A 14,271-nucleotide genomic window follows, 5' to 3' on the forward strand; every position below is an offset into this window, starting at 1 on the left:
AGACTGATTATGCTTTATGCTGATGTCATAAATACGATTGATAATGCAGAAATCGATTAAACTTCCTGAGTTACAGAAATGTCCCACACAATTCTGGGAACATGGTCAGTACATAGCAAGTATGATTACTGCAATTGAGGAATATTCTTAGAATTAGAATAATCCTTAAGGTGCGGTCACATTTATTGTTGTTCGGAATATCGCAAATTTTGTGTGAGGGTAAAAGATTTCCCTATGTAGATTTGACAACAGGTTTCAAGTTTCGCCACATTGACCACCAGAAAGCTGGCTTGTTTGAAAGTGACTCTGTGTGAGCTGTGAATCATACATCACTACTCAATTGACGCCAAATTTGGCCAAAATGTCCCTAATGCGACCGCACCTTTAAAGTTCCATTGCGTCTCTGGGTAGGTTACATTTATTACATTTTTTTTCTCAAAGAAAATTCAACCGTAATCTATCTAGAGCAGCTACATGCATACAACCAAAGGAAACACTGACCTCTGAGGGTTAACGGGAGTGTTCTGGTTACACGATGGCCATTATTGGGAACGCAACATTATTTTATTTCTTGCTCTTTTTTGTCTGTTTTTGCACCATCTGGTTGCTCTTGGCCGGGGCATTGCGCTATCTTGGAAGCGCGTCTTGGCTGTAGGAAGCGCAGAATCTTTTCGATAGTGGCTTCCTGATACTCATGGGACCACCTGTGACATTAAGAGAAAAGATTTACATTCATTATTTTTCCAATTAGATTAGTGTAAATCTCTACAAGAAAAGCTCTTATTGGATATGGATCTGGTGTATAATTTTAATCACGGCAAGTTACTGAGCAGGCACAAACTACAGCAGAACATGTTAAAGAGTAACTTCACCAACATGTTTAGTGAGACAGAGTGTTGACTTACTTAATGCCATTAAATTTGAGAATGGTCCTCATGTCCTCCGGCAGAGAGGCCGGATCGGGCCACATAAAGTTGTCAGTGACAGGAACAATGTTCTTCTTCTCATTCAGAGCGGTGACAATCTCCTGTGGTTGACAAATGAAATAGTTAAGCCTCACTGACAATATTAATACACATAATTACATACTTCATAGTGTTTGCAGAAGGGCGTTTTGGCATTTTCTCAAATAGGGATTTAGGTAATGATGACAATGACTGAAGCCTTCAGGAGTGAGTTTTCCAGTTGAAGTGCAGCATTTTTGTACAATGAACTCAACCTTGATCAGAGTAAAAATGACTTTATTTCTCCCTCTAACCTTATGAACCCAGTCTTTCATAGCCACGTCGCCCATACATTTGTCCAACGCATTGGCTGAAAGCACTAAGATGAAGTTTCGTGCTCGGTGCACACTCGTGATCAGCTTCTCCTCGAACCTGCCGGCTTCCAGTTTCTCCACGTCGATGAAGACGCTGAAACCATGTAACTGTAGATGCACCTTCAGTAGGCTGCAGAGAAAGAAAAGAACAGGAGATTTAGGGTTTATTTCAAAACAATAAAAATGGTTGATATTAAAATTCTGTACTACTTTGTCTAAATAAATTGAATTAAAGTGAATTTAGGAATCACAAATGGTAAATCCATTTTCGCAGTATGCACAGTATGAAAAAATGGGTTTATATTTTGGGATTTGCATTTGACAATTCAAGAGAGCAGTCAAGATTACATTTAACAGTGTTATTAAATTAAAACTGATTTTAAAGATTAACTTTAAGAGTTACATAGTCAAAGTAATCAAAATGTAAAAAAAACAAATAGGATAAATGTGCATACGCACTTATACTGCCGATATTTTTGCATCCTTTAATTGTTATTAAAATGGAACTTTGGTAACTGAACGGATGATGATAAGATGGATAAGAGCCATCTCATTTGTGGTCTGACCTGGCAAGCTGTGAACCCGTAGTGCGACGGTAGCTGATGAACACATCAGGGCCTGCAGGCTGGGAATCAGTTAGCTGTTTAGCAGGGCAGCTGGCGGTAGAAAGGATCTTGGCACGATGGATGCCATTCTCAACATGGCAGTCAGACAGCAACTGTTCGTCTGTAATCTTGGCAATATTGTTCCGATCGACTCCAGACTGAATTAAGCCGTAGGTGTACTGACGGAATCGCGGGTCTACATCGGCCAGCCAGTCTGCCAGGTTATTGGGGTCACATGTGGAGTAGTTGGCGTAGGTCTTCAGTACACGCAAATCTCTAAGAAATCTGTACAGAGGTCATCAGAGAATTGCTATAGGTTATGATAAAATGCGTCTATTTTGCCTCTTTTTTTCGTTTCAATTTACACTGGGGCTGAAGTAATGACTGCTGAGAATTCAGCTTTACTATCACAGGAATTAGTCACATTTGAAATAATATTCACATAAGCCGCTTTCTGACCAAGTAGTTCTAGGAACTTAGTTCTAGGAACTGTCCACTTCTAAACAGTTCTAAGGACTACTCTCCCCAGTGGCGTAGGTTTGATTTTGAAATTGGTAGGGACGGGGACATCAATATAATCACATTTTAAGTTTTGATCGAAATTTTTGCTAAGGATATATCATTGTCACTGGATATTGGTGGGGACACGTCCCTAGCGTCCCTACTAAATTCTACGCCCCTGACTCTCCCCCAAACTCGGTTTTGCTGTTTGCGTTCGCACTGGCCAAGTGGCCATAGGAACTGGTAGGAGGGGTAAGGGAGTGACGCAAGCACGGTGACTTTTATTTTGGCGGCGCGACGGACCTTTATTTTGGCTGCTCTGAGAACGCCAGAGCAAACAATGCTCTGTGTTTATTAGTTAGCGATCTGTCTAACAGTACTGTTTGATATGTTATTAGATAGAACTGTTATAGAAAGTAGACAGTATATGAAAAAAGGTTATTAGCCTACATAATCATGTTTGGCTTGGTCCCCTCAAAGTTGCGTTGGATTTTCTCTTCAGCATTTAAGGTTTAGAGACCCATCTATCACTGTTTTCCATGTTTGTATAGTTAGTTTATGGAGTAAATATATAGGCTATAATGTGTTTACATTCTAGCTGTTTTAAAAATGGCGGGTGCTGGTGTTCCGCATGCGTTCGGTCATCAGCGTACACTAACGTCACGGGTAGTTCCTATAGTGCTGGTGTAGACCCTACTCTGAAGTAGGACCTAAATTAGTTCCTACAAATGGAGTTCCTAGAACTAAAATCGTTCCTAGTTCCTGCGGTGCGAACACACCAACATCCGGTAACTTTAGCCAATAGTTCTAGGAACTGTGAAAAGGTTCCTCCGGTCGGAAAGCGGCTATAGAAAACAGTTGTTTTAATATGGAATAATTTCACAATATTAATGTGTTAATATATGTTTGTTCTAATATATAGCCTTGGTGAGCATGATAAGAGACTTCTTTCAAAAACATTTAAAAATGTTAATTATTCCAAACTTTTGACCCCCAGTGTACATTATAACATTTGTTTAAAATTCGTTTTTTATTTCTTTTCGTTTCTCAAAATGGACCCTAATTATGATTATGATTATGAACATTTCTATAAATATTTTTTAAGAATGAATACTTTTCCAAGAATTAAGTAGCACTAGCCTCTTCCGAGTGAGTCCAGATGTCATGGCCAGATCCTGGATCAGATCCTGTTCTGTGATATTGAGCAGCAGATCTCCATCCACCTGCAGTTCCTGAGAGATATGGTGCAGAAAAATGTGATTAAGTCCACAGCAAACATCGGTATGATATCATCATATCTTTCACTATTATCTTGTTCAGCTGAACAGGAAATAGGAGCTGTGTACAAACCTGAAACCGTTCAGTGAATGCACTGAAGCCAATCTGCTGAAGCCAGGTCTGCACCTCTCCACTCTTCCAGTTGGGTACAGATGACAGGATACGCTTCGGGACGTCCTCACCCATCATTGTTAAGGCCCGCTTAGCCAAAGAGCAGACAGTGGCATTACTGGAGTACATGACGATCCTCTTTAGACTCTGGACAGCCCCAATCTCCTGAAATATCTGAGTAGAAAGATCCAATACTTAATATTCATTAAATGTATAAATATTTTATTTTATTTTATATATTACTTATTCTCATGTCTTAGTACTATACATCTGTATTAATTAAATACAATTATATATATATATATATAGAGAGAGAGAGAGAGAGAGAGAGAGAGAGAGAGAGAGAGAGAGAGAGAGAGAGAGAGAGAGATTTATATTGTATTATATTTTATTTATTACATGGCTTGGTTGAATTCTAATGTAGAATGCGGTCTGTTATTTCTTGATAACAGACCGCTGCTAACACACCGTTGCCATGAAAAACATAGCGTTGCTATGGACGCAGGATTCTAAACATAGAGACGGAACGGACTATTTTCTTTAGCGGAAGCAATACAATCATTTTTAAATCAATAAACTCCTTTTTAAATCAATATTTTGTGTCAAATTATTGATGTATTTGGTAGGTAGCCATGTAATAAGCGGGATAATGTAGAGCCGCTTCGCGTCTAGGTCCTGATCAGCCTGTCGAAGTTGTATTCGCAATAACAACCGCCTCGCTCTACATTCTCCCTTACATACATACATATATATATATATATATATATATATATATATATATATAGGTATATACATATATATTATATACTAAGACACATGCTCTCACACTAGCTAACAGGGAACATTCTCAGAACATTCTGACAAAGTTATGAACAAGTGTTCTTCCAGTAACGTTAATAAAACATTTGTTAAAATGACCTGGTCTTTAATAACATTATTAGCACAAAAATAATTTAGATTTCATTCATGGAACGTTTTTTGTAACATTTTAGTTGGCCATTAGTCTAATGTTTTTAGAACGTTACCACTTTTTTCAGATGGTTTAGAGAACATTCAAATGCAATGTTCCCATAGTACTTGCAAAATGATAAAATAGATAACACATTTCCTTAATGTTTTCTCTAACATTCACATAACCAAGCCAAGGAATTTTTTTTTTTTTTTTACATTTAAAAAACTTTTTGTTTTCAATGCTCTGAGAACATTCAGAAATAACATAACTTAATGTGAACATTAGCAAATCGTTCATTGGAACATATTTTTGTTAGTTGGGGAAGGCCTAGAGAAGCGAATACAGTGTTTGTTTGACCTTGGTATTACGTTGACGGGACTTGATACTAGTCTCCACACACAGGTAGAACGCGGCGATGCATTTCCCCTCTAGACGTGTGCCGTCCAGCAGGGGCAGCAACTGCTGCAGGTCTGTCGCCGTGCGGCCCTGCATGCTGTCTGCGCTGTCCAAAAGGTTGCGTGCAAACTCATCAGGGTCTAAGGAGGCGATGAAGGGCTCCACCAGCTCCAGAGTGCCAGACTTCACCACTTCTTTCTCTATCTCCCTGTTGGCTGCCAGTACAGCCACGGCCAGACAGGCATGGAACCGGATCAGCTCGTCCTCTTTGGAGAACGCTAGAGGGAACAGCCATTCGGCCGCCTGTTTTTCGATCATCAGACGCTGGCAGCTGTGCCCGCCATGCATGGCGCAGTTTGCCAGGGCCACAGCGCAGTGCCGCAGTACAGTTGGGTCTGTTCCACGGCACCAGTACAGGAGGGTGTCCAGTGCTCCGTTGGTGATGAGCTGCGCAGATGTCTCCTCTGTGTGTTTAAACATGTGCTCAAGGATGCCCGACACACTTCGTGCCAGCTGGGCATCCTCCTGCTCACGGGTCAGGTTCAGTATGACCCCAAGGCCCATACGTGCCACATAATCCCTGCAAAGAAATACAAAAAACGAGCATTTAAAAGAATTCTGATGCAAAAGCCTTCTGTCCAACAAATACACTATAGTAATCCAACCAAGTGGCACCTACAAATAAATGCCCCCCCCCCCCCAATCCCACTAATCCCACCCCACCGGAGCTCCAGATAGGAGGAGCTGGACTAATCCCACTAATCCCACCCCATTGGAGCTCCAGAGAGGAGGAGCTGGCCCTCATTTGACTCTGCGGTGAGTAGGCTACCACTTCTGTCTTCCACAGAAAACCGTGCACTTTAAGGTAAATTTCGTTTTACTGTTGACTAACATACGTTTATCGATATCTTTATTGAATAATTACTTACAATTAGTTAATATGATTTTAATATGACACATTTATTGAAAAGAACATGATGCTAATGAGAAGTTTTTGTTTACGGACCAAAAGAAGCATGTCCCGCTAAACTGTGGTAAAAAATAAATACTGATAGGCTACCCTACATTGCCAAATTATTGTTTATTAATTTTTGTAATGTCTGTAAATATATTTACATATATAATATATATATATATATATATATATATATATATATATATAATTCATATTTTAAAGACCATATTGTGTTAAAGTTATTTGTTGCTGAAGAAATTTTAAATCTGGATAGCCTTACTATACCCCGTTAAATATCCTATAGGCCTAACGTTAAATCGTATAGACACATTTAATTAAAAAATAACGTTAGGGGAACTTTAAAGTAACGTTATAATAAAGTTCTTTAACTATGTTCTATTTCTAAGAAAACTTTCCTGGCTATAACCAAAAACAAACCTTAAAAAAAGAACATTCGGAGAACCAAAAATTGTTAGCTGGGTTCAATGACATTCATTCATATTTAACTGTAACTTGACGTTCAAATACTTTTCAGGGCCCATTTGAACAACATAGCCTACTTTATGTTCCTTACCTGTTTTCTGAGACCAATATCTGTTCAAGCAGCTTGGCAGACTCATAGGTGATTTCTACAGCAGGGGTCTGCAACAGCTGCAAGAGCAGCTCCAGACCCCCATCCAGCCGGATCCTGTTACAGATCTCCTCTGCTACCTGTCGACCCACTGTGGGCAGGACCCAGGCCTCCTCAACCAGCTGGAAAGTCTCAGCAATGGCTCGGCGAGTCTCTTCCATATCTCCTGTATCTTTGGAAGACTTCAGCGTTTTGATTGCAGAGCGCAACGCAGGAAGAGAGACTTCCAACACGACCTGGACGTCGGTGCTGATCCCCGGAGACACAGCCCTGGGGTCGGAGCCCGTCCTCCGGTTGTGTAGCCGACTACTGACATATCCAGGAACCGTGAGTCTGTCGGAGCTAAACATGGAGAAATAACGGCAAATCTTGCTGATATAAACGACGAGGGACAAAAACATGTAGGATACCAGGTGTTTGTCTGTTGTTACAACAGTTCTGATGTTTCTTTGTCTTTCAGCTGTAACAAAGAAATAATCACGTCGCGGTTAACTCATTACGTTATCAAATCGTTTAATGCGAAACAGTTTAATCCATTAACGGAGACTGTTTGCACCAAACGACAGAATCCTGCTGATGTCAGGAAAAAATAATAATACACGCAAATGACGTCAGAGACGTTACAAAGCCTTTAAGATACCCTTTACGAATCCACCGTTAGAAAAGGCCCATCAAGCTTGTTTAAAAACCATCAAATACCAAGATGAAGATGTAAGAATGACTTGATCTTTGAGGAAAAAATAGACAAAAATAAGCCGGTTTGTTGATGCAGGCTACATTGGCAATCGATCAGATCTTGTCAGACAAAGACGAATATTTCCACTGTCCTTTTGCCACATTCGGAGAGATTACTGTGAAAGCCAACTAAAGCGATAGGCTACTTGTTAAATAACAATATGATGCTGTCATATTTTGAATGAAGTCGAGATTGTTGATAATGGATGCTCAAGCATCCTCAGCGTCCGTTTGTAGACCCGCCCAGTGATGTGGAGAATCAACCTCGGCATCAAAGTGGTGCTCACTGAGTCACTGCAGAGTCAAATGATGTCCAGCTCCTCCTCTCTGGACGTCTGATGGGGCGGAGGGATAGAGTTGTGGGTAGAGTTGGGTGTGGTTCGATATTCAGGTTTTTTTTTTTTTTTTTTTTTTTATTAACAAAAATTTTGTTAACAAAATATACAGAACAAAACTGTTTGCCAGGGGTACAAATATTAAAAGAAATAAGATTACAAAGAGTATACAAAAAATACATTAGTTGCATAGGAATTTTTTCAGAATAGAATTTGTTTTAAAAGCCTTTGACTGTTTTAAGATCATTGATAGTGGTGCTGTAATGAGATAGCTCTTGTAGGTTCGATATTCAGTAGCATGTGTTGTTCAGTGCAATGCTTGGCTCCACCTGCTGGAGAAAGACGATAATGCACCAAACACCGGTGTATCAACCTCATAACAACCCATCAACCGCATATTGAGTAACATGGTAAACACCGTCAAAACACATCAGAAACCACATAAAACACCTTTGAAACAACACGCTTAACCCTCTGGGCTTCTTCGCCCGAAAACGGGCGAAAACTTGAACGTTTCGAATTGTTTAATTTTTTTGCTTCATCGGATGGGGGTGAAACTTGGTGACTTTTGTTTTATTACCTATATGAACACACAAAAAAATCAAGGAGATGATTCTGATATGTTAAAGCAGTGGTTCTCAATCCTGGTCCTGGGGACCCACAGCTCTGCACATTTTATATGTCTCCTTTATCTGACACACCCTGTTCAGTTCAGAGCTCTTTCCTAACGAGATGATGATCTGAATCAGGTGTGTTAAATGAGGGAGACATACAAACTGTGCAGAGCTGTGGGTCTCCAGGACCAGGATTGAGAACCACTGTGTTAAAGGGTCGTAAAAAAAAAAGTCACACTTAGCTTCCTCCCGCCCGAAAACGGGCGACATAGGAAATGAATGGGAAATACGAAAAAATAGGAAAACTCAGAGAAACTTTTGGTGGTACAAGCTACAGATCAGCAACTGTGCTGAAAAAAAGTGTACAGCAATGAAGGGGTGACACTCTTGAACATCAAGAGTGCAAAAAAGACACCCTCCCCCCCACACACACACACACACACCCACACACACAAACACACACACACACACACACACACACACACAGAGAAATGAACTGGTAAGACTGAAACAGCAAATTTTGCCCCAAACTATATAAAAATGATATAATCATAATAACTCCAAAACTATAGAAAGGAGAGTCAAAAGGTAGGTATCGTTTGAAAGAACTCTTTTTAAATTTTTTGAAAATATAAATTACATTACATTTGGACATTGTCCCGCCAAGAAACGGTGGATAAAAGACAATATATATTTATAATTTTTATTATGATTTTGCATATCTTTCATATTTGTCATGGAATAACTCAGGAAGGAAATAAGGTAGGAGGAAAATTCTTTTTTAGTGAAGTCCCCCTACATGTTAGCTGCATCTGGATAAAAAAATAATAATTTTTGGATAAAGGAATCAAAAATTACAGCATTTTGAAAAGAGATAGCCTTTTTGTACAGTCTTTCACACCCCCTCATGGGCAATTTTTTCTCCATGAAGAATATCTTGTCATAAAAGCAATAGATTATGTTAATTTTGGGTTTATTTTAATTGTAATAATATGCTGTAAAAAATGAAGTGCCATTTTCAATTATCTGAGAATGTTTCATGAGCTGTATGATGTTTTTGACACATTGCAGTACATTATTTTATAGATTATGAAAAAAAGAGAAATTCTATGTATCAGCAAATAACTCAGCAATACTTAAGAGTTTTTCAAAGTGGATACATTCACTGTAAAGTTCAGACTCTAAGCTTTCAAATGACATCAACTTTGTGTTTATCAAGGCAAGATTTTTGAAAAATATGGTAATAAATATTTTCGCAGCTAGGTGGCGCCTGCTGGCGGTACACTTGGTTTTAGAGGGATTACTCAGCACTCGTTAGGAATTAATACATTTAATTAGATGCATTAAAAAGCTGAGATTCTAAGCTTTAAAATGATATATAATTTGTGTTGTTCCATTCAGTGGTTGATTAGTAATAAATTGTTTTCTTTCCGAATGGGAATAAATCAAATAAATAAATAAAAAAGCTATAGGCCGCCTATGGGCGGTTATAGGACATGACACAAATTAATCAATTTTGAAGCCACTAGGTGGCGCTCTTCTCACTTGAAATATTTTTTTTTTTTTAGGCCTGCACTCTAATTTGATGTGAAATGTTGCATTTATTGAAAAATAAAATAAAATAAATAAAATAAAAATATATATATTAATTCTAATGGAAAAAATAGCTCATAAAAATTACATAATTAATGCAAAGTATCATAAAAAATTCTAAAAATTCTATATAATAATCAGAAAACATTATAGAACAAAACAATATTTGATTGGTTATCCTAGGACAAAGTTAAGTACAATTTTAAGGCTTCGCCCGTTTTCGGGCAGGAGGAAGCTAAGTGTGACCCAATTATGAAGAAGCCCAGAGGGTTAAACACACAGAACACATTAGTGACCACATAAAAACATAAGAGAAAATGAAAATATCATGTTTGTTGTAAGCAGTTGTGCAAGGTGATGTCTGTGTGTAGCTGACAGGTTACAGAATGGTAACCTGCGTCCAATGGACCTATTAATCATTCACTTTTCACAGAAGTGAACAGGGTTATTTGCCCCTAGTAGTGCATTCCCACATTAGTCTAGTAAAGTATGTCACGGTGGACTCTATTAAACAGACTATCTTACATTTAGAAAGTTGTAAACAAGCATTATTTGTTTTGTAATACCTTAAATGGATCACTCAAAATAGTCTACAAAAACATCCAAAGTCATTTACTTTGACCGGATGTATTAATGTTAATATTATTCAAGTAAAAGAAATGTTACATAAAGTAGTCCTTATAAAACAGCTTTGTCTTTGTTATTATTATTAGAAAGCGAAACAATCCATATCTGGTTTTAATGATTACATTTGAACAAAGACGAAAACATATTGCAAAAAAATAAGCAAACAAAAGAGGGTGAGTGACCTTTGAATCTATTGATCCGCTGATTTCTCTTCGGTCCTGATGGTCTCATTTCTTCACTTACATTCACTAGACACCAGGATGAGGCTTTTTTTGCTGCTAGGACTGCTTTTCTTCACATATGCGGCTGAGCAAGGTGAGAACACTTACTTTTTATAACGATTTGATATAAATTTTCTGTGTTACGTTGGAAATGTGCTCTTCTTCCTGTCAGAGTCGTGTATTGAGCGCTGTGAAAATGGGTTTGACGCCACCAAGAACTGCCAGTGTGACTCTATGTGCTCATACTACAAGAGTTGTTGCACAGACTATGAGTCCTTATGTCGTATTAGGAGTAAGTTTACCAGTGTGGTTTCATAAACCATTTCATAAACATGTGAAATGCAATGATCAAAACAGATGCATGAGAAACTGTTCTTGTTGCAGCCCGTGGAGACACATTTCCTTCTTACCCTGAGGATGATTATGAGGAGACAAATAGCACAGCGGTACCAATCAGATCCAGATCACAGCAAAGAATTTTGACCCCTTCTCCAGCAACCTTTGCTGATATATTCAGCCTATTAACACCAACTTCTCAAGACTTGGATTCGACGTTAAATGATGACCCAACACCAGTGATTTCCACTGCTGCCACTCCAACTATACATTACCCTCTATTACCCTCCACCACCATCAAGACCCCAACAACAACTGAGCGAACAACCTCAACTGCTGATCCCACACCAACAAAAGCCAAAGACCCTGACGCTGAGGTCTGCAGTGGCAGACCCTTTGACTCCTTCATGCAGCTCAAAAACGGCTCTATATATGCATTCAGAGGTAAGCGCCTCACGGCAAAGAACAAAACTGTAAACAGTATACAAAATAACTTTACATTCTTTACAGTTGTAACGTGTAGTCAGTTTTGGTTTTTCTATTCCGTTCCTGTTTTACCTGCCTGAGTTCCTACTTAGTTTCCTTGGTTATTAATTAGCTCCATACCTGTTCTGTTTTAGTCAATCGTCCTCTGTGTATTTAAGCCTTCAGTTTGCTGTGTTTCATTGTCTGGTATCATCGTAGTTTTACGTGGTTGTGTTTGTTTATTCCCTGTTGGATTTATTAAAGACGCTTTCTGTTCACGCCACAACACCCACCTACCGTTGCAACAGCAGTATAAAAATGTACTGTACATACAATTATATTTACTACAGGTAGATTTTTTTTATATATATATAAATTAATAAAAAATGGGTAAGTAAGTAAAGGGAAAATAAAAGACAAAAGTTTAAAAGACTTGTTTATTAAAAAATGTGATATGTTTGTCACCAGGAGAATATTTTTTTGAGCTTGATGAGAGATCAGTATTACCGGGGTACCCAAAGCTCATTGAAGACATCTGGGGAATAAAAGGTCCGATAGATGCTGCCTTCACTCGCATAAACTGCCAAGGAAAGACTTACATTTTCAAAGTATGAATGACCTCAAATTACTTAGTGTGAAAAGTTTGTGTTATTTAGTAAAGCAGCCTAAATAGTCACAATTCAAATTGGTTTAATCCAAGTTATTTAATCTGTTTAATCCATGATTGAAAAAGACAATATTTTGTTATATTATTCCCAGGGTAATAAATACTGGAGGTTTGATGATGGAGTGCTAGATGAGGACTTCCCACGGGACATATCTGTGGGATTTGAGAAGATACCAGACCATCTTGATGCTGCCTTTGCCATTCCTGCTCACAGCCATCATGGCAAAGAGAAAGTTTATTTTTTTAAAGGTCAGACCTAACTTAAATATATGTATATACATGTATATATTCACATTGAATTCAAATTTACTTTCATATTCATTAATCTTTACTAAACAAAGTATATGTTTCTTATTTGTAGGTGACCAGTATTACCAGTATGAGTTCAAGCACCAGCCATCCCATAAGGAGTGCATTCAGATGTCATTGAGATCTCCCTCAGCACTCTTCAGCAGATACACTGATATTTACTACGACCGATGGGTTGAGCACTTCAGCCAGCTCTTTGGTGGAGGTAATACGTTTTTAGAGCAAGATATCAACATTATGCATCTGGGAAAGCTTCCATAACACTTTTTTTTTTTTCAGACCAAAGTCATCACGGTGGCCATCACTTCATCAACAAAGACTGGATTGGGATCAAATCACCTGTGGATGCTGTGCTAGCCGGCAGACTCTACGTCACTCCGAGATGGCCCAACAGAAGGCGTCAGGACAGAAATCGGCAGGATTGGGACCAGTGGGGCCAGCGGTATGCGCAGCAGTGGAGCCAGCGGTATGGGCAGCAGTGGGGTCAGAAGTGGGGCTCCAGGCGCAGGCAGAATAGGTCACCACACTGGGAGACTATGGCTGAGTGGGGCATCAACATTGGACGTGAGTATGCTCAGAGGTATGGGCAGGACTGGTGGCAAGATCAGGACAGACGCAGAGACTATCATAGACAAAATGACTATGATTCTGACTACAGATACAAACCTTCGGAAGACACTGTCCATGACATGCTGAACAGGCGTCAGCCCTTACAGAGTGTCTACTTCTTCAAAGGAGGTACTGAAATTGAAATGATAGTATTATATTAGCCTACAGTATATTTATATTATATTAAGTATGTAATAAAATTTCTTCACAGATATGTACTACAGAGTGAATCTCCGAACGAAGCGGGTTGACTATGCAAACCCTCCATATCCAAGACCTATTGGAAAATACTGGTTTGGCTGCAAAGACACACCGGGAGCAGAAAAGAGATGAGTCCAACTGTAAACAACTGCCGTTTAATAGTATTTACAGGCATACAAAAATAAGGGTGATAAGTAAGGCCTTAATCTCCACAGATTTCCACACAAATGGAACGACATCATTCATAAATATTCCTGATTGTTGTGGTGATTGATTAAGCTCAGTGGACACCATGCAGTTTTTAGTCTAAAATATAACATTTCGAATAAACAGATGTATGAGTTTAATTAGAATAAAAGCAATTGCATGAGAGGAATTTACTGATGCTTACAAAAGGCTGAAGTTACCATGAGCTTTGCGACAACTTTTAGTGAGGAACAGTTGTGCAATCCTTCAATAAACAATGTTTTTAGTGTGGAACAGTTGTGCAATCCTTCAATAAACAATGTTTTTAGTGTGGAACAGTTGTGCAGTCCTTCAATAAACAATGTTTTTGATCTCAAAATATTAAGTCATTATTTCTATGTAATGTATACATCAGATTATTAGTTTGTGCCTTTGAAAGTCCCCTCGGTTTAGCCTAGCTTATTCCTAGGTTTAGCTTCTCCAGAACAGTAAAAGGGTGCTTCTTGTCATTTTTGCTGCAAACTACCAATTTCATTCAAATTTCCAAAAAGTGTTTAGGCACATTTCATCAGTTTATTGTGGTTTCTTGCTCTATCCAAAGACTGAGTACTGCCAATATCAAGCAA

General features: G+C 38.7%; 2 protein-coding genes across 3 annotated transcripts; one reads left to right on the forward strand and one right to left on the reverse strand.

Annotated features, from left to right (window-relative positions):
• Positions 1 to 559: 559 nt before the first annotated feature.
• sarm1 (sterile alpha and TIR motif containing 1) lies at positions 560 to 7,148 on the reverse strand (the record flags this gene model as incomplete). Its single annotated transcript, XM_081370832.1, has 8 exons — positions 560 to 704; positions 906 to 1,027; positions 1,259 to 1,448; positions 1,885 to 2,208; positions 3,565 to 3,656; positions 3,775 to 3,987; positions 5,123 to 5,741; positions 6,691 to 7,148. The coding sequence occupies 8 exons, from the start codon at positions 7,146 to 7,148 to the stop codon at positions 560 to 562; spliced, it is 2,163 nt and encodes a 720-aa protein (XP_081226958.1).
• A 3,352-nt stretch (positions 7,149 to 10,500) lies between these two features.
• Positions 10,501 to 14,020, forward strand: vtna (vitronectin a). 2 transcript variants are annotated; one of them, XM_081371532.1, is made up of 9 exons: positions 10,870 to 10,966; positions 11,045 to 11,164; positions 11,257 to 11,652; positions 12,142 to 12,281; positions 12,433 to 12,589; positions 12,702 to 12,854; positions 12,929 to 13,213; positions 13,308 to 13,387; positions 13,470 to 14,020. In XM_081371532.1, the coding sequence occupies exons 1-8, from the start codon at positions 10,873 to 10,875 to the stop codon at positions 13,343 to 13,345; spliced, it is 1,383 nt and encodes a 460-aa protein (XP_081227658.1). In that variant the 5' UTR covers positions 10,870 to 10,872; the 3' UTR covers positions 13,346 to 13,387; positions 13,470 to 14,020. The 2 variants fall into 2 exon arrangements, with proteins under 2 accessions (XP_081227657.1, XP_081227658.1); XM_081371531.1 differs by having other exon boundaries at positions 10,501 to 10,966; positions 12,929 to 13,387.
• The last annotated feature ends 251 nt before the right edge of the window (positions 14,021 to 14,271 follow it).

Source organism: Scardinius erythrophthalmus, assembly GCF_964197995.2.
Source record: "Scardinius erythrophthalmus genome assembly, chromosome: 7".
Classification (NCBI taxonomy): Eukaryota; Metazoa; Chordata; class Actinopteri; order Cypriniformes; family Leuciscidae; genus Scardinius; species Scardinius erythrophthalmus.

Excerpts from the sequence above, each read along its gene's own strand:
- vtna (XM_081371531.1), top strand. The coding sequence starts at position 10,873 with ATGGTCTCATTTCTTCACTTACATTCACTAGACACCAGGATGAGGCTT. Across the intron at positions 12,590-12,701 it reads GAAAGTTTATTTTTTTAAAG|GTGACCAGTATTACCAGTAT; the intron begins GTCAGACCTAAC and ends TCTTATTTGTAG. Across the intron at positions 13,388-13,469 it reads TGTCTACTTCTTCAAAGGAG|ATATGTACTACAGAGTGAAT; the intron begins GTACTGAAATTG and ends ATTTCTTCACAG.